This window comes from Trichosurus vulpecula, chromosome 4 (genome assembly GCF_011100635.1).
Source record: "Trichosurus vulpecula isolate mTriVul1 chromosome 4, mTriVul1.pri, whole genome shotgun sequence".
NCBI lineage: Eukaryota > Metazoa > Chordata > Mammalia > Diprotodontia > Phalangeridae > Trichosurus > Trichosurus vulpecula.
In genome coordinates, this window is record NC_050576.1 from 32,866,577 (window position 1) to 32,885,676 (window position 19,100).

Sequence of the window (19,100 nt, forward strand, 5' to 3'; positions counted from 1 at the left end):
TTAACACTTTCGCCCCCCCCAAAAAAAAGGCACGTGAAAGATTGCATCTAGACCTTTCTGGCAGGATCCAGCAGTGCACCCACTCTCCAGGGAAGAGCTGCAAAATCCAGAATCTCCTAGTGGGAGAGCTCACCCTGCCAAATCTGGACCTGAAGCCATGAGTCCCTCCGAAACTCCCACGGTCCTCTTGGCTCCAGGGAATGAAAGAGATCGGTGTAGACCTTAAAGCAGTCTAAGAAAGTCTGCACCCTCCCTTCCCCCTCCTCTCTAATCCTTGGGCCGGGAGTCTCCCTGTAGAACTTCTTTTGAGAAGTAGGCCGTTAGGGTCTTATGGTCAGAGTTAAAAGACACCTCATCTTCCAGATGACAGAAGGTGTCAATCAGAAAGCTGAAGAGACTTGCCCTAGGTCACGTAGGCAGGAAGTAGGAGTCACTAGATAGCATTAAGCCTCTGTGCCCCTGAGTCTAGATCCAATGCTCTTCGCACTCAGCATCCTCCCGCATCCTCCCGGGGACAGTCAGTTCCCACTCTATGTGCAGATACTGCTGCTTTCCTTGGAGACAAAGAGAATCACTTTACCTGAAGTGGAAACCCCATAGACTAGCACAGAATGGCGCCAAAGGGACTTGAACAGATACCTCAAATGATTCTGGAGTCAAGATCTGCCCCAATAAGACCCAGAATCCCAGAGACACAGTCAGTCGTAGAATTCTAGGGCCAGGAAGAGCGATAGAGACGCAGGATCAGATCCCCAGGATTCCCGGATCGGTTACAAAGTCATACACAGACACAGAATGTGGATCAGGGTCCTGGGACGCAGCATCCCAGAGGCCCTAAAACAGTCTCAACCATTCTCTGGACCCCTGAGCTCTAAACAGCCCAAGGAGTATCGAAGTATTTTCAGCCAAAGGAAGAATCCTCCAACCTACTTGAACCTTTCATTTAAAAACCTGCCCGACAGTTTCCCACCCAGCCCGGGGAGGGACTACTCCGTCCCCAGCTTCGTTCAGAGGGGCCTTGGGAGCACAAAGGCCTCCCACTCCTACCCCTCAAAGAAGGGGAGCCACTCTCTCACACCCCCTCCTTTCTCCCTCCACTTCTCCCCTTTTTCCTCAATGTTCCCCGGCTCCTTCCATTTCTCCGATTTCACTTCTAACTCCTTCCATATCCTCCATCTACTTCTCCGTCTACTTCCCTTCATCTCTCCCCATTTCCTTCTCTCCCCATCTCCTCTATCTCTTCCCAACCCCTTCAAGCTCCTTCCATCTCCTTCCACGTCTCTCCGTTGTCCCCCTCCCCCCACCTTCCTCTGTAGCTCTCCAGCTCCCTGTTAGTAAGGGGCGGGGGGGTGTGCTCCTCTACCTAAGGTGAAACATTCTCCCCTCCCCGCCAGTCCGGAAGCTAGTAGGTAAGGCCAAACTCCTCCCTCCCCCCTCCCCTTCCCAGTGCTTCAAGCTTGGGGAGTGGCCCGCTAGGCTGCGGGAGGGAGCGCTCTCTGTCGTCCTCCCCCGGGGCGCCGCGGTCAACTTCATCAGTAAACCTATTACCGCCGCCTCATTTCCCTAAGCGCCCCTCGCTGCCCCCGGGAGGGGAAAGGAGAGAAGATGGGGAGAGAGGGGGCTGGGGAAGGGGGAGTCGGTGAAGGGGAGGGGGCCAGGGCCGGGAGACAGTTTATTGGAGAGGGCATGGGCCAGGGAAGGGGCCTGGGAGCCGCTGACTTCAGGGCCCGGTCTGAATTCGTCTTATTACTGCACTCCCAGAAAGAGTGGGTGCGAACTCGCGCGCGTCTGTGCCCATGTGAGTGTGTGCATTTATAAGGCTGCTTGATGTTTATGTGCTAGGGGAGGTGGGGGAGACAGAATTAGAGACGCAGGTAAACAGAAAAGGTGGAGACAGAGAGGCACAGAGACAGCTGTACAGAGAACACAGCCTGAGGTACAGAACAGAGAGACAGGGGGAGAAACAGATTGGCAGACAGAGATGAAGAGACCTAAGAGACAGAGACATCTTAGAAACAGAAAAGACACGGAGACAGATACATAGACAGGCAAGAGAGGCCGAGATAGAAGACTGAAGCCTGCTGGAATCAGAAGGGGAACCGGACCGCTGCAGGGCCGCCCTTGCCTAAGTCCGTTCCCGGACCCCCGCCCAGCCCGGTCTTATGCCCCTGCTGCTGGGGCCCCCCTGGCTTCCCTGCAAAGACAGGAGGCCGCCGCAGCAGCCCCTCAGTCCCGCTCGCTCCCTCGCTCGGGGCGATCGCGCCCAGACGCGCGGGGCAGAGCCGGTAATTGACTCCTTTCAGTTGATAATTCATAGGTTGCATATGCGGCTTTAATGCGGGAGGGGGGGGGGAGGGGAGGGGGCCGGAGCGGGCGGGGGCGGGGAGGGGGAAGGTGGGCGACGCCCATGATGGATGGGCCGCATTAGGGCTTTGGGAATGAGATCGCGCCGCTGCCGAGGCCGCGGGCAGGGAGGCGGGGAAGCGGGAGACGGAGAGACTGGGAGGGGGAGACATGCGGTGCTGGAGTTGGGGGAAAGAGGAGTGGGGCAGGCCAGACTTAGGGCGCTTCTTGCAGACCCAAGCCAAGGCCACCCTGGGAGGCCCTGAGCCCCTGAGGTCACTGCTAGTGTTCTTTGGGCCGCTGTAGTTTCCCTGAGCCCGGCGGCCATCTCCCCAAGGCCTGGCTCTGTCCCTGTCCGTCCCCGAGGTCCAGCACCTTCTCCCCTCCAAGAACCCCCGTGACCTGTCCCAGTGTGGCCTGAAATCCAGTAAAATCTCCTCTCAACGCTTCGTGCCCCGCGTAGAGGACCTGCCCCTCTGCTCCATGCCCCGTCACCTCTCTGTGCCTGCATAGTCTCTGCCCTTTGCCTCTTCCAGAGCTAAGCCGAGTGTGAGCATCTCCCAAGCCACTGACCTCTCCTTGGGTCTTTGCTCCCCACCCCCAGATCCTGGGCTTCCTTCTGGCCTGGGGCCTCTAACGAGGGGACCCCTCGAAACTGCCTTCCAACCCCTGAAACTCTAAGGCAGGCCGTCTAGGTTTGGGAGCCTCGGCCAAGTGCCCCCGGGCCCGCGATTCTATATCCTTCCATCCCTTCCGGGGAAGAGGGAGAGAGACCGGAGGAGGGGGCGGGGGCGACAGCATTTGCAGACAAGCTCGGCTTGGCGGGCCTCAGTGCATTTCCCTTCACAGTGAGTATACCCGCCCCGGACCCCGCCGGGTGGCCCGTGGCCGGCAGGCAAGGAAGATGCTCTGAGCTGCAAGTTCGAGCTGAAAACACCAACCCAGAGTATGGAGCGTCCAGGAGTTCGATCTGGGCCTCAGAGACTGCAACGCAGAGCCTGCGGGGGTGGGGGGGGGGCGCAACCTTTTCCTAAAGGAGAGTAGTTCCTCTGGAGCGCCCGGAGAACCTCCTTCTAGGCGGGACTTTTGGAGCCTCCAGATCCTGTACCAGCTCTGTCGGATGCCGGGCTTCAAAAGACCCTGGCGAAGAAGCCTTAACACTTTCACCTGCCTACAGGCTCCCCTACTTCTCACCCTGGAAAGTTCTTCCTACATCCCTCCTGAGGCAATGACCTGGGGCTCAGCCCCATTTCCCCCACTTCGCGGGCTAGAAAACACCCCCTGACCAACTGGAGGCTGATCCCAGTGAAGGCCAAAGCGCCTAAGGACCTAGAATGCGCTCTGGGCTGAAGAGAGTCTGCCTAGTGTCAGGAATTCTGCCTCGAGTGGCGTTTCTTACCTCAGTCCCCCAGGGTTTATTATTACTACTTTTATCAATATGAATAAACAATCTTCCATTTCTTTATCACTTTAAGGTTTACAAAGGGCCGCCAACCCACTTCCCAGCAGTCCTCTCAGGTGCACGGTGCAGGCATTACTGTCTCCATTTTGTGGAGGTTACAGGCTCAAAGTCGGAAAGAAAGAGGCTTGCTCCGAGGTCAGCCGGGTCGGTGCAGCGGCAGGGCAAAGCTAATTTGGAGTCAGCCTTTGAGCTGCAATCCTGGCTATTTTCACTCTGGATAGCCGCATCTCTTCTGTCCTCTCCCTCCTCCAGAAAATGAGGGAGTGGACCAGAGGGGGATCATGGGCCTCCCTGACCTTTTTCTCCTCTCAGTGAACTGGTTCCTTCAACAGATCCTCTTGTGTCTTCATTTCAAAGAGAATTCTCATAGGCCTCCGGAGCTCATACTTCAAGGGAGAGAGATGACCAGACAACCCCACCTCCAGCTGGCGGAAGAACCCACATGCAGTGCGTTTTCGCGTAAATAAATGTGGGGAATGAAGGGCACAGAGATTCCGTGACTTCCCAGGGTTTAAACTCATGCTTTAAAAAGTCCTGTGAGAAGGGAAGTGTTTTCTATCTGCCCTTCAGCACCTCACATCTCACTGAGTCCTATTCTCTCCCGAAGCTCTCTTACGCTCCCTAAGCCCCCAATTCCTCATGAAACCCCTATCCTCTCATCGAGTTCCCGTGTAATAAATTCCCCAAATTGCCTTCACTGAGTCCCATCTCATCACTGAGCCCCATCTGTTCCCTGACTCCCTAAATCCTCTCCCTGAGCACCCATCCCTGAATCTCCCATCCCATTACCGATTCCCCCATCCCTTCCCTGAGCTCCCATCCTCTTATTGATCCCCCAATCTCTCATTGAACCCCCAGTCTCTCACTGAGCTCCGATCTGCCTCTTGGGCTCCTATCCTCTTATTGATCCCCCTATGTCCTCACTAATCCCTCATCCTTTCATTGAGCCCCCATTCTCTCCCTGGGACCCCATCATCTCATCCCTGACACCCCATTTCTCTTAACTCCCCTCCCTTTACTGAATCGCCATTGTCTCACTGACCCTTCATTCTCGCTGAATTTCCATCACTAAGGCTCTCATGTTCTCACTCCCATTCCTTCTTTGCCACATTGAGGCTGATGGAGGGCACCATGGGTAAAGTTCTGGACCTGAGTCAAATTACTCTGACAATTGCAAGCAGTGCGACTCTGGGCAAGTCACAACCTCCCTCATCATCTTCTGAAAAATGATGTTGGGGCAGGGGGCGGGGACGGGGGTGGGGGCACACTAAATGGCTTTCAATGTCCCTTCCAGCTCTAAGCCATAGACCCTGGAATTCCCTCCCCAAACCCCGCTACCGATGCTCTTGGTCCCAGAGCCTAGTCCCTCTCCGAGCCCCCACTCCCTCATAAGCCATATGGATCGCCAGGCTCAGACTTTTTTGGAGGGAAATAGCATCCTAGTCCTAGCGCATCTGTGGGAAAGAGAGAGTAGGTCCCCTTGTCCCATTTCACATGCTCTGTTCTAAGGCAGATCTGCAACTCAATGCTGCCCCTTGGTGGCCCAAACCAGGCCTTGCCTCTGCAGAGCTGGTGGAAGCAAGATTAGGGAAAAACCGGCAAGGAGGGGAAGGGATGTGTGACTGAAGGGCTTCACTCTGTTTGCCTCAGTTTCCTCATCTGTAAAATGAGCTGGAGAAGGAAGTGGCAAACTACTCCAGGATCTTTGCCAAGAAAACCCCAAATGAAGTCACAAAGAGTTGGAGCCTGAACTGACTGAAACGACTCAATGATAATTATCTTAATCAATGTTCTATTTTTTTTATCATCTTTCAATGTTCTAAGGTCCCATCTAGCTCCAATATTACATTTTCCACGTTCTAAGGTGCTTCTCAGCTCTAACATTTTGTGTTCTATGTACTAAGGTGTCTCTCAATTATGAAGTTTCTGTTCTATGTCCCAAGGTTCTCCCAGCCCTGACATTTTCTTTTCTCAGATCCCCCCCAGCTCTGATGTCCTCCCCACTTCTTCACCTGTTGATTTCCTACTCATCCCTTAAAATCAATTTCCAGGAAGCTTCCCCTGGGTTTTGGGTAAAAACAATCTCCTTTGCCCCTTATAGAGCAAGCTCACTGTTTTAAACTTAGTATGAAAAAATCATATCTTATCACTCTGTGACTTTTATCTCATCTCCCTGCTAGGGATAAGCTCCAGGAGGGCAGGCCCTACATCTGATCTACACCATTATATCCCTGGTACCTACAGCAGGGCTCAAACATGCAGCGAGAGAGGATGGAGGCAAACTCTGAAATCACCTTCTCAGACTCCTGCACCAGCTAGAGCTGATAGGAACCAAACTCCTCCCCTGATAGAACCAGGTCTTCAGGCAGCTGGTCAGGAAACTTTTATTGACCAATCCCCCTGCCCCATTGAGTTCCTGTGGGCCCTGGCAGGTTGGGGTCCAAGAAGAAGCAGATTCACTCGATTTCTGTCTTCCCATGGACCAAGGTCTCCACCTCCTTCATAAAGCGCAGACATAGCTCTTCTCGCCAGGGCAGAGCCACACACTGCACGGCTATGGGAAGGCCAAGTGATCCAGCAATCGCCTAAAGAACAGAAGTCTTTCTAAAGTCCTCGGGCTGTCTACACACTCCCAGCCTCCCTCAGCAGCCCTGTCCCAATCCCTGCACCTCACAGACTCTTAGCCCTGAAGGGCCTTCAGAGGCCTCTCAGGCCATTTTCTTAGCATTCATCCAGCTAATTAGGCCTCTAGATTCTTCTTCCTTTTGTCTAACTGAAGCCAAGTTTCCATCACCAAATTTGTGACAGGTAGGTAGATGGAGAGATCACTCAATTTGGAGTCAGGAGGACCTGAATTTGAATCCTGCCTCACACACTTACTAGCTGTATGACCCTGGACAAGTCACTTAACCACTGTCTGCCTTGGTTTCCTCATCTGGAAAGTGGAGATAGTAATAGCACCTATCTCCCAGGGTTATTGTAGGGATCAAATGAGATACTGATTATAAAGCACTTAGCCCAGTGCCTAGCTCGGAGTAAGTGCTGTATGAATGTTAGCTTATTAGCTATTATTTCACTTCTCTATGCTTCAGTTTGGTCACCTGTAAATAGAGATATGATTGTACCCACCTCACAGGGAGGACCAAAAGAGATACCCTAAGAAGGTTTTGTTAGCTATCACTATTATTACCTCCAAGGGTCAGGCCAGAACGTGCCCTTCTGTCTTCAACCTTAGTTCAAGCTATGTGACCCTAGGCAAGTCACTTAACTTTTGTTTGCTTTGATTTCCTCAACTATAAAATGAGAGTGATGATAATAATAGTACCCTCTTCTTTCAAAGATTAAATGAGGTAATTAAATGAGGTGATAATTGTCCTCCTTCCCTCAAATCCATAATCTTCCCTAGAAAGTGAAGAAGGGACAGGTCTTTCCTTTATCCAAAAGCTGATTCTTGCAATATAATACAAAGTCTGTCACCTGTCTGCTGACAGGTTGACAGAGAGTGAGCCGTGGCTCAGGAACTAGGGAACTGACCTTGGGTAAGTCATTTTGACTCTGAGCCTCAGCTTACTTATCTCTGAAATGGGGCTGGTAATATCTGCCTAACTACTTCATAGAGATGTTGTAAACCATATACGGCTGTAGAAATGGGAGTTGTTATTAGAAATATTAAGTATCACCAGCACCGGGAAAAAAAAGCAAACCTCTGAATTTCATAATTGGGCTTCAGAGTATTATAGACTATATATATAAATGAGTGTGTGTGTGTATATAGACTATACATAGAGAGAATTATAGTCAATATATTATAGAATATATGCATGTATGTATGTACATATATATACTTACGTATATATAATTAGCATAGCAAAGTGGTGACTCAACCTCACTCATGACTGTGGAACCCCAGACCCACTGTGGAGATTCATATTCATGCTAACTTTTGGCCATAATAATGGTTGCCTTTTAGTCTGCCCTTTATGTCTGAATCCCTATTTGAGAAGGGTAATTCAGTTCTTTCTCTGGGGATGGATAGCATTTTTTCATCATAAATCCTTCAGGGTGGTCATGGACCATTGTATTGCTGGGAATAGCTAAATCATTTGCAGTTGTTCATTGTACAATATTGCTGCTCACTTCATTTTGCATCAGTTCATGTAAGTCTTTCTAGATTTTTCTGAGAGCATGTTGCTTATCATTTCTTATAGCACAATAGTATTCCACTACCATCATATACACAACTTGTCCAGCCATTCCCCAAATGATGGGAACCTCCTCAATTTCCAATTCTTTGCCACCAGAAGAAAGCAGCTACAAATATTTTTGTACATATAAGCCCTTTTCCATTTTGTTTTTTTTTATCTCTTTTGGGATATAGACCTAGTAGTGGTATTGCTAGGTCAAAGGGTACACGATTTTATAGGCCTTTGGGCATAGTTCCAAATTGCTCTCCAGAACGGTTGGATCAGTTCACAATTCCACCAACAGTACATTAGTGTCTCAATTTTTCCACATCCTTGAGGAGAGTAATTCAAAGAAGCAGTCATTAACATGCTGGGTATACTGCCCTGGGTGAGCCCCTTCCTTAGTTTCCTCTTCTGCAAAATAAGGAGGTTAGACCATCTCCAAGGTCCTTCCCAGCTCCAAAGTGCTTAACAGATCCCACCCCCCCCCCAGAAATCTCAGCTCACCCCCAGGAAAGGGAACATGCTACAGTCAGACTTTTAGAGCTTCTCCTTCCTTGTGGATAGAGGAGGTCTCCCTAGGAACTAGGGCTATCTTTAGGCCCTACTCTTCCTGCTATGGACAACAGCTTCTGGCCTGAAGCCAGAAACTCATATGTAAGCAGCTTCCATTCTTGGAACAGATTCCTTTATTGTACTTGGATCCCCACTGCCTACAAGAACCCCATTAGATTGTGAGCTCATTGGGTAGCACGGGCCTAGGGAGGGTCCAGCCAGCTGGGGAGAAGGGGGGAAGGTACAAGCTGACCAGATAGCAAGGGTTCAGAAAGGCCATTAACCTTTTTGAAGTTTTTGTCTCTAGAGTCTCCATAGTAGCCATGGTAGGAAGCCAGCTCCTCTTCATCCTGTGCTGTCACTGTGCCCACGGGCACAACACCGACTGGGAAGTTCAAGGAATTGAACAGAGCCATATAGGAGGCAGCATCTGGATCCCCAAGACAGGAGAGAATCAGGGAGAAGCCCAGATCTCCACTATCCCACCCCCAAACCCTCCTCTGGTTAGGTCCTGCTCACCTCTCTCAAGTAGAAGGAGCCAAACTTTCTACATCTGCCTCAGGGAGCCAGGTTCTCCACTCAACAGAACTTGGAGTTCTGGCTCAAATAATCCCCAATAAAATCATCTCAAAGTCGTTTCTACAGGACTATGTGTTTTGGACTGGATAGGTCTCTAGATGTTCTGGACTAGATTTTGCTCCAAATGAATGCACTTGGTAAAGATCTGACTTGGAAGAAATGAGTCATCTCATGACCTGTGATGTTAGGAGCAGTGATAATAAGATCATTTAGGAAAACAGCCTAAGTAGAATCTATTTCTCTAAGCTTCCTGCCTTTCTGGTTTATATTCAGAGTGAGGAGAGGGGGAGCATCATTTCATTTGGGTATTAAAAGGTTCCTCTGATGAGAATGAGCAAAGGTGGTAACTGTCAAAAGACATCAGAATACAGACAGAGATTTAAAATCCAGCTGTCCCAGTCCCCATGTGAACAAGACTTACTCACCATCAAGATCCCTACCTTTGCTTACTGACCTCTGGGTAGAAGTAACATGGTACTTCCCAAGGGTACCTTTAGACAGTTCCCATTGAACAGCCCTTCATGGAGCCTACATTTTTCTCTTAGCAACTTCCCTCAATGTCTCCTAATTCACATTAGGGAAGGTAGTTTAGGATTAGGTTTATGGTTAGAATTGGGTTTGGTTGGAGGCAGAGTTGGGATGAAGACTGGGGCTGGGGCTTGGCCATGGCCTAGGCCTGAGGTTGGCTTTGGGTTCCCTTTGGGATTAGGGTTGGCCAAAGGGGTAAGGTTAGCATCACAGACACAAGTCAAAGAAGTTTTAGCTTATCAGTTCAGATTAATATTGCCTCCACCCCCACCCCCAAAGAATTCCCATTCACTGCCAAATCCCAGACATGTCTCCTTTCCTTGGGGTTTGGCCAAGTGCAAGTAGGCTAATCAAACTCTCAGCCTTCCTACCCAATGCTTTGCTGGTTGTCCCTCTGTCAAAGGCAGGGCCAAGAGCTGGGTATAGCAGGACATCCAGATTCTGAGCTCTCCAATTAGACATAATCTCCTTCTGATACTCCTGAAGATATGGGGAGAGAGCAGCTCAGGAAAGCACTACTTGCTGATTCAAGTCAGACCCTAGAAGGAACCTCCCAGGATGGAGCTCTTGGGCTGTCATAACCGGGGAGGGAGTAGGGTGTCTCAGAGGATGAAAAAGTCAAGTGCATCTACCATGGGAAGTCTAGAGCCTGGTGGGGGGGCTGAGCCAAGACTGGCTCTCCAGGTCTTGTGTAAGAGATGGAGTCCCTAAGGCTGTCCCCTCACACAGACTTCTAGGCTCCCTCCCTTCTTGAACTAGAACCTCCCAAATGGCATGGGCTGAGGATTCCTCTCAAACCAGGGGCATCTCAAGGGCTGGTGACATGACTCTCCTGTGACTCAGAGGTGAGTGTGTTTGTTGTCAGGGGCTAGGGTCTTCTTCCTTCCCCTAACCCTCCCTTGAAGCTTCCCTGGGGTCTGCCCTGGTTCAGCTACCTCCACAGCCACATGTTGCTCCCAGAGATTCTTGGGTGTCCTGGGAAAGAATAAGATCCAAGGTCTGAGATCCCATGGAGCCTCTCACAACTTCCCCCTGCCCTGCTAACCAAGGACAGAGGTGTTCCCTGGTCCTTCAGGGAGGACCTACCAGTCCCCCAGGGTCAGGTCTTTCCAAATTCAAATTCTCCACAGGCTTCATTCCCTCTTAAAAGGTGCCTATGAAGTATCTGGGCCAGCTTTGGGTGCCTTCCCTACCCCCAGGATGCCTGCCAGAGTCCCTTTGGGTCTTATCTAACAACTGTCCATGACACCCTTAAAGAGAGTTGAGTTCCCACCTTGGTCAATGTGATCATGTAATTTTGGGCAGCACAGCTATTTGCACCAACCCCCCTTCTAGAATGTGAGCCCACAAACTAGGGCTGCCTCTCTACCACTCTGTATGGCCCCCAAACTTTGCCCAAGCCTCCATACATAGTCTCTGTTAATAAATGTCTATTGAATGAACCTAACCACAAGGTCACCCTGGACCATCTATCCTAATCCCACTGAAAACTCAGTATTCACCCCAATCACACACTGATCAGAATCCCAGTCCTAACCCCAACACTGTCCTCAGTTAGTATCACCCCAGGGCCCTAGAGAATACTTGGTAGAGGGTGGGGAGGGCTTGCATACTTACCCCACCCCTCGTAAAGCAGCAAAATTCTTTGCTGTCCATGTATCCTATGGAGGAGAAGAATCAATCAATATTAACCTTCATTCTGAGATCCTAGTACTTTGTCTGAGGTCCCAACATCTCGTTGACTCTCCATCACTTCAGTGAGCCCCCATTTCCTTCACTGAACCTCCACCCCCTCACTAATCTGCCATCCTGCTCACTGAGCTGCCATCCCCCTCACTGAGCTGCTGTCCCCCTCACTGAGCTGCCGTCCTCCTCACTGAACTGCCATCTCCTCTCTGAGCCCCACCCCCCTCCTGAGCCCCCATCCATCTTGCTGAGTCCCTGTCCTCTATTCTCAAAACTTACCACAGGCCTCAGGACCCAGGAGACAAGCCACTTTATGAAATCCGGGAGTCGGAGAATAGAGATCATAGATGACATGGTAGGATCTATGATGTCCCCGCGGCTGGCCAACAGAGAGAAGGGGTCACCAGGGTTTTTCCAATGCTAGTCCTCACCCTGCCCATCCTCCCGCCCCCCAGCCCGGTAACTGCTCCAGGACCTCCTAGCTCCCTTAACAGTCTGGAAGGAGATTTGAAGAAGCAGGAGGGTTGGCACTTAGACCACAGGAAGGCCTTCCCACTCATGAGGATCATCAGAGGTACAAGAAGAAGTATCCTGAGGTGGAGGCCGTGGCATCTATCTGCATATTTGGTGGGGAGAGTGGGCCCAGCTCCTTGACCAAGGCCACACAGTGGGTCTATCTGATTTCCTGGGCACCCCTGCCCCTTCCAGTCTCTAGCCTTGATTTTTCTTTCTGGCTTAGTGCCTAGAGTCTGGGCTTCCCTGAAGCACCGATTCTCCCCCCAACATGTCCTCACCATCCTTGAAATTCAACTCACAGTTTTTCCAGAAGAGTTTCACCCCCATCGGCATAAAGCCCTCCCATGTATAACTTTATCATCATATACTCAGGCCGAATGATAGAGAAGGGAATGATCTGGTTGGTAAGAGAGAGAAGAAGGCTGAGTTGGGGGCCAGAAGACCCTTCCCTGGAAGAGCCCACCTCCCCCCAGGGCCTCAGTCTTGCCTTACAATGCTCAAGCTCTTCAAACTGGCCTTCAAGGACCCCTTCCATCTATGTGTCTGGCCTCTTCTGCCCCTGATCCACATCCCACTCAGGCCAAACTGGACAGTCCAGCATCCCTTCAATAACTGCTACCTCCCTCTGTCCGTCTCCATAATCCTGCTGGTCATTCCCGGTTTGGCTGCAGCCTTACCTTCCCTGATCATGCAGTCTCTTCCCTGCCACCCCAAGGCTCTGTTCCCACTTGGACTCTATACCTGGATTGCCTACTACCCTGTCTCTTCCAATTATCTCCTGCGTGGGAGGTGGGGAGTGTGCAAAGTCTGATATGTCCCAACCCTTCAAGCTCCCTGAGGGTAGGAGCCAGATCGCTTTTCCCTCCAGGTCCTCCTATAGTCCACCTCATAAAGGGGGACTTGGCAGGCTTGGAGCAGGTGGACAGAACCGAAATGGGGGCCTGGAGAGGGCTGGGGGCCAGGCCCAGCCCATGGCTTTGGAGGGAGCCAGAGACAAGAGCTGCCAAGCTGCCTGCCTCATGAGCCCTACAGGCTAGACAAGGCTTTCTGGGCATCTGAGTCACTGGAGACATGCTAGGGTCATCACTTCCTGCCAGACACACCCAACCCACTTTGAGAATCAGCCCATCAGGCGAGGACTAGATGAACAACAATCCTATCCACAGATACTTCTGAAGGCTCTCAGGCCTGTAAAGTGCTTCCTTGTTCGAGCCTTACAGCAGCCCAGGAGGAGAGGACGAGTCTCACTATCCCCACTTCACAGATGAGGAAACTGAGGTTCAGAGAAATGTAGTGATTTGTCCATGGCCAGTCTCTCCTGACTTAGCTTGCTCCCCAATGTACTATACTGCCTCTCTGGCCCAAACTGTGCAAGTTACCTGGTGTCCAGCAGCCTGGAGCTTCTTTGAGACCTCTCGGACAGCCCGAACCATGCTGGGGGATGGCTGTGTAAAACCATCTGTCTCCACGTAACCGATTCGGAGGGGCTGGGTGCTGGAGTATACCTGGGGGAAGCAGGGAAGCTAGGGGCTCCCCGCATTCTCCCCAAGTCCTCTCCTACCCACGAGCTCCCCAGATTTCCTCCTCAGGTCCCCCCAAGTCTCTCCTCCACAGCCTCTACTATCTGTCTCCCTAGGTTTTGTCCCAGGGACTTCCCCATACCCCCATTGATCCTACAGGCCCTCTCCAGGGTGATAGACAGACAGGTATCGATAGGCTGAGTAATTAATGAAAGATGACAGAGTGATCAATGGTGATGGATAAGGAAGGACAGATGAGGAGAGACAGCAAATGAGATGACAAGTGATGGATTGATCCAGGTGGTTAGAGATGAGGGCAGGAGATTGATCCGCTGGGGACAGAGGACGAAAGATAGTCATAGGCCATGGAACATAAACCCTTGGAGTTGGAAGAGGCCTTAGACCATCACCATTTTACAGAGCATGAAGTGGAGGACCAGAGAGGTAGTGAAGTATAACCCAGAACCCAGGTCTCTGCCCTCCTCTGTTGGGACAAGGTCCTGGCTTGTGTCTACAAGGTAAATCCCCTGGAGGCTGGCCATCCAGTGCACTACCTCAGGTGCCCAGTGTAGGCAGGGCCAGGGTCAAGAGTAGCACCAGCGAGGCTCTTCTTGGGCCTGAGCAACCACACCCAAAGTATACAGGCTTTCCACACAATTAGCATCTCATCTATAGCACCTGTAAAACTTTTCAAGCCAGTGGCTTCTCCCAGAATAATCTTTTATCCACAAAGATCTGGCTGTGCCCCTCATCTGCCTAGAAATCTTTAATATCTCCCTAATGCTTATTGAGTAAAGTCCAGTTCCCCATAGTTGGCATTCAAGGCCTTCTATGATTTGACCTTTCTAGTCTTGTCACATCTCACTGCCCTTCACATGCCTCAGCCAAGCTGCACAGCTCTGTCCTTCAAGTGGATCCTGCATTTTCCCACCTCCTGGTCTTTGCTCAGGTTGTTTCCAATGCCTATAATACCATTCCTACCCCTTTTTGGCTGTCAAATTCTTCAGTAGTCCACAAGGCCCAACCTGAATGGTACCTCCTCCAGCAAGCCTTCCAGATCTCCCTCAGACCTTACCCAGAACATTGCCTTTTCTCAGTGTAACATGGACTTGTCCTAATCACCCCCTAGCCCAAGAGCTACTTGAGGACAGGGACTCATCTTATGTAAACCTAACATCTCCGCCCCCAGCCTAGCTCCAGGCTCTAGACATAGTAGGTCTTCAGCTGAAGGCTGGATAACTTCCAGTTGAAAATGGTCTAGATAAGACCAGATGCCTCTGAAGTCTCCACCCACTCTGGGAGAGTGAATTTGAGAGGTGTTAATGAAGGAAGGAAAGAAAGAAGGAAGGAAGGAAAGAAAGAAGGAAGAAAGGAAAGAAAGAAGGAAGGAAGGAAGGAAGGAAGGAAGGCAGGAAGGAAGGAAGGAAGGAAGGAAGGAAGGAAGGAAGGAAGGAAGGAAGGAAGGAAGGAAGGAGGGAGGGAGAGAGGGAGGATAGGTGGACATTGATGATGATGACCAGGAGGTATAGAGACTTTTTTTCAAAGAGCTAGTCCTACACAGCTTCCTTCCTTCCTTCCTCACCCCAGTCTGTCCAGTAGGTTTGAAAGGGGAAAAGGGAGTGGGTCTTACGGAACTCTGTCCATTAGACCTCTAGGGAAATTAGACCCAGGGAGATTCAGCCACTGCCTGGGTTCGCAGAGATCAGCAGTAGATCCAAGAATTAAACCTTGGCCTCCTTCCCTAGCCTGGTATCATCCTTCATAGGCTGCTTCTTCCCCACCACCCCCCACCCCTGCTCACCTCCTCCCTGAAGGGCATGGGTGGCACTGTGGGGTCCAGCTGGAACATGTATTCAGATACCAGCAGCCGGAAGACCAGAACCAGGCTGTCTACATCTTGAGCCAGGGGGCCAGCCATGGTGATGACTAGGATTGGAGGAGGGAGAGATGGGGAGAGAGAATGTAAATGCTCCCTTGCTCCCACCAGGAGAGGAATCACTGCATACAGTAGGGGGAAATGAGTCCAAACAGCAAGAAGGACTTCCCAGGGGGCCAGAACCAGAATCCAGGGCCATGAAGGGAGGGGTATGATGGATGCACAGGTCCAGTTTGATTGATCAGCAGGTAGTTTGGATGCTGAAGCGACAGGGAGAAGAGATCCAGAGAAGGCTTACCTGATTTCTTCCCCTTTATAGCTGAGTTGATGCCATTGTAACTATAAATTGGAATACTCAAGATTAGTGGTGGGAGCATGGAGCAGTAACCTACACCCCAGTTACCCTCCCCCAGACTGACAGCTGCCCCCAACCATTGGAATCCATCCCAATATCTTCATGGCCCAGGGCAGGCTCGGTAAAGCAATAAAGGCAACCAGCCTGACCTCAAAATGGTGTGAATTCCCCAAATAAAGAGAGGGCAAGAACAGGAGTGGAGGATCAGAGGTGGGGGATCAACTGAAGAATGGAGAATATTGGGAGATGAGGGGGAGGGATAGAGAAAGATGTTTAGACTCTATAACAGCACAATCTTTGCAATAATTAGAATTGTCTACCAGGAGAACTTAAGGATTCACTGGACTCACCCAAAAGAAGGTAGTGAGTCCCTCCTCCTTGGAGGTCTTCAAGCAGAGGCTAGCTAGCCACTTGTCAGAGATGACAAAGAGAAGATTCTTGTTCAGGCTAAGAACCAGATACCACTGAGGTCCCTTCTAGGTGTGAGGATCAATGATTCTATGGTCTCTGACACATAGCTAACCAGCCTCTACTCAAAGACGTCCTGAACAGACTGATTTGTGAGGAAGAAGAAGAGAAGGAGGAGGAAGACTCTGAAGGTCCTGTCAGGTGACAGGCAATTGAGTAAAGATCAGAAGAAGAGGAAACAAATACTGATCACTGGCACTTCCCTTCTCAGAAGTAATGAGGCAGCTATTTGTCAACCTGATAACAATGATAGAGAAGTCTGTTGCTGTCTTCCTAGGGAACGTATTCAGGTTGTGGCCGAGAATCTTGAAGACTCATCAGAACAATGTCTATTACCTACCTCTAATTATTTATGTGGATATAAATGACACTGCCAGGAGGAATCTAGAAAGCATCGCCAAAGTTTACAAAGTCTTGGGAAAGAAACTGAAAATCTTATGGGTGTAGGAATTGTTTCCATCACTGCTTTCTTTGAAGAGAAATGAAGTTGGGGAGTGAACAGCTGATTAAGAAGACAGTGCCTGAAAATAGAATTTGGATTTCTGAAACACAGCTTAAAATATAGGAACAATAGGCTCCTGGCCAGGAAGAGAGGGTACCTAACAAGGACCAGAAAGAATGTATTTGCCCATGGCCTAACAAGCCTAATCCAAAGAACTTTATACTAAAAAGAAAGGGATGAGGGGGAGAAAACTGCCTACTTAGCCACCAAGTTACGTAGCATAAAGCAAACATAATGTAGAAAAAGAAAAGGGACCCACGTGTACAAACATTTATAGCAACTCTTTTTGTAATATCAAAGAATTGGAAACTAAGAGGGTGTCCATCAACTGGGGGAATGACTGAACAAAAACAAGAAAGGGGCTAGCAGCAAAACCCATTGCTTTGCATATGGATATATAAATTGATAACATCTACATCTGTAGAGAGGTAACCGGAAAGATAAACCAGAGAGCCTAGTTTAAAGAGGTAAATCTGACCTTAGAGGTATCACAGAGAGTTGGTGGGAGATGATTAAATTTGATTTTGAAAGAGTTTGCCTTATTCAAAAAAGGAGTGCCTAGCAGTTGCGGAATGGCTAAACAAACTATGAGATATTAAAGTATTGGAATACTATTGTACCGAAAGAGATGATTTCAGAGAAACCTGGGAAGACTTGTATGAACTGACACAGTCAGGTGAGCAGGACGAGGACAACAATATATACAATACCAAAGACATTATAAAGAAAAACAACTTAAGAACTCTTATTAATGATGTAACCAACCAATATTACAGAGGACCAATGATGACCCATACTAACTGCCTCCTGACAAAAAGTTTTCCTTACTATAGACAAGGAGCAAAGAACAATGGGTAATAAGGAATTGAGAAGGAATGGTTTCATCCATTGTACTTTTATCTCCAGTACCTGGTCTGGTGCCTGGCACTTAGAAGGAATTTAATAATATTTGTTGGTTGTCTGAGTGTAACAGAGCACTTGGTTGCCCAAGATGAGCTCAAGTCACCTCTTCCAAATGAACTGCAAGTACTGAAAGAATCATTGTCTGTGATTGCTTAGTCACTCAGTGATCTTTGCAGCATTATGGAGAGCAGGAAAGGCACCACAAGACTGAAGAAGAGTCAACGTGGTCCCAATTTTCAAAAGAAGAGAGGGAAAGGAGTCTGCAAACCGTGATTAGTGAATTTGATTTGAATTCCTGGTAAAATTATAGACTATATCATAGTCTATAAGCGATGCTTATAGAACACCTAGGAAAGGAAGTGATCACCAAAAGCCATCACGACTTAAACAAGAACAAGCCATGCCAGACTAACCCCATTTCCTCCTTACCTGTTTTTAATATCCTTGCTGATCAAAGAGATGCATGGCTTATGTAGACGTGGCAAAGACATTGTAGCAAAAACTTATTAAAGACATTCATGCCATTCTTGTGGAAAAGATAGAGAAGTATAGGCTAAGTTCATTCAAGATGTTTAAATGGATGGACCCACAGAAAAGTCACATGGAAGAAGAATGAGATTTGTTTTGTTTGGCCCCAGTAGACAGAGATAGAAGCAAGGAGGGTGGGAGTGGGGAGAGAGGTATGCAAAGAAACTAGAAGTCAAGAAAAGCTTCCTAACAATTTGAGCAGTCCCAAAGTAAAAGGACCTCACCGGAATTCTTCCTGCAAGGGTTGAATGGCTGGGAAGACTTGTATGAACTGATACAGTCAGGTGAGCAGGACCAGGTGAACAATATATACAATACCAAAGACATTATAAAGAAATGTGATCTCAAGGGGATTCTTTTTTCCTGGTTAGGTTGAACTAGATATTGGCCCTTCCCAACTCTGGGATTCTTGGATTCTGGATTTGGGAAATTCTGTGTACTTGTCTCTTGATTTTAAATCATATCCTCTTTCCATCACTCCACAATACCCCGTATAGGACCCATTGCTGTCTTGAATGGAAGAAGGAAGACTCATGTCCCAGCCAGAACTTCACCTGAGGCGAAAGCCAGTGGGCTTAATGCCATAAATGCCACAGAAGGAAGAGGGGATACGGATGCTTCCCCCAGTGTCCGTGCCAAAGCCGATGATGGAACCACCAGAAGCCAGCAGTGCACCTTCTCCTCCTGTAGATCCTCCTGGTGTTTTCTTTGGGTTCTGGGGGTGCAGGGTCTCACCAAAGATAGGGTTGCTGCATTCAATGCTGCAGAAGGAAGCAGAGAACCAAAAGTGAATCATGGATCTGCTCTAGACCTAGTCATCCCAGAAACAGCACTATTTTGGGCCTTCAAGGCTTTTTGGGGCTACTTCTGGGACTTATCATTTCCAGGGTTGGAGGCTGGGCTACATACAGGGAAGAAACTTAGATCCTTAGAGGTAGGAACCACAATAGAAAATTCCATTAAGTAAATATCGTGTATTATATAATGGGTCCCAGACTGTGAGAGCTAGGGGAAAAAAAGAGAACATTAAAACAGTATTGAGCTTAGAACCTAAATCATTAGACCATAGTTACAGATGTAACATACAACATTAAA

At 49.3% G+C, this 19,100-nt stretch overlaps 1 protein-coding gene across 1 annotated transcript in view; it reads right to left on the reverse strand.

Moving 5' to 3' along the window:
* Positions 1 to 6,261: 6,261 nt before the first annotated feature.
* LOC118846683 (vitamin D3 hydroxylase-associated protein-like) overlaps positions 6,262 to 19,100 on the reverse strand; it is a 78,379-nt gene continuing 65,540 nt past the window's right edge. Inside the window, exons 9-19 of the mRNA XM_036755453.1 lie at positions 18,560 to 18,766; positions 15,548 to 15,588; positions 15,175 to 15,299; positions 13,233 to 13,358; positions 12,153 to 12,250; positions 11,617 to 11,716; positions 11,269 to 11,312; positions 10,587 to 10,626; positions 10,023 to 10,131; positions 8,829 to 8,974; positions 6,262 to 6,390 (exon numbers count right to left, since the gene is read on the reverse strand). Coding sequence (XP_036611348.1) covers positions 6,262 to 6,390; positions 8,829 to 8,974; positions 10,023 to 10,131; positions 10,587 to 10,626; positions 11,269 to 11,312; positions 11,617 to 11,716; positions 12,153 to 12,250; positions 13,233 to 13,358; positions 15,175 to 15,299; positions 15,548 to 15,588; positions 18,560 to 18,766 — 1,165 coding nt within the window. The remainder of the gene's footprint in view (positions 6,391 to 8,828; positions 8,975 to 10,022; positions 10,132 to 10,586; positions 10,627 to 11,268; positions 11,313 to 11,616; positions 11,717 to 12,152; positions 12,251 to 13,232; positions 13,359 to 15,174; positions 15,300 to 15,547; positions 15,589 to 18,559; positions 18,767 to 19,100) is intronic.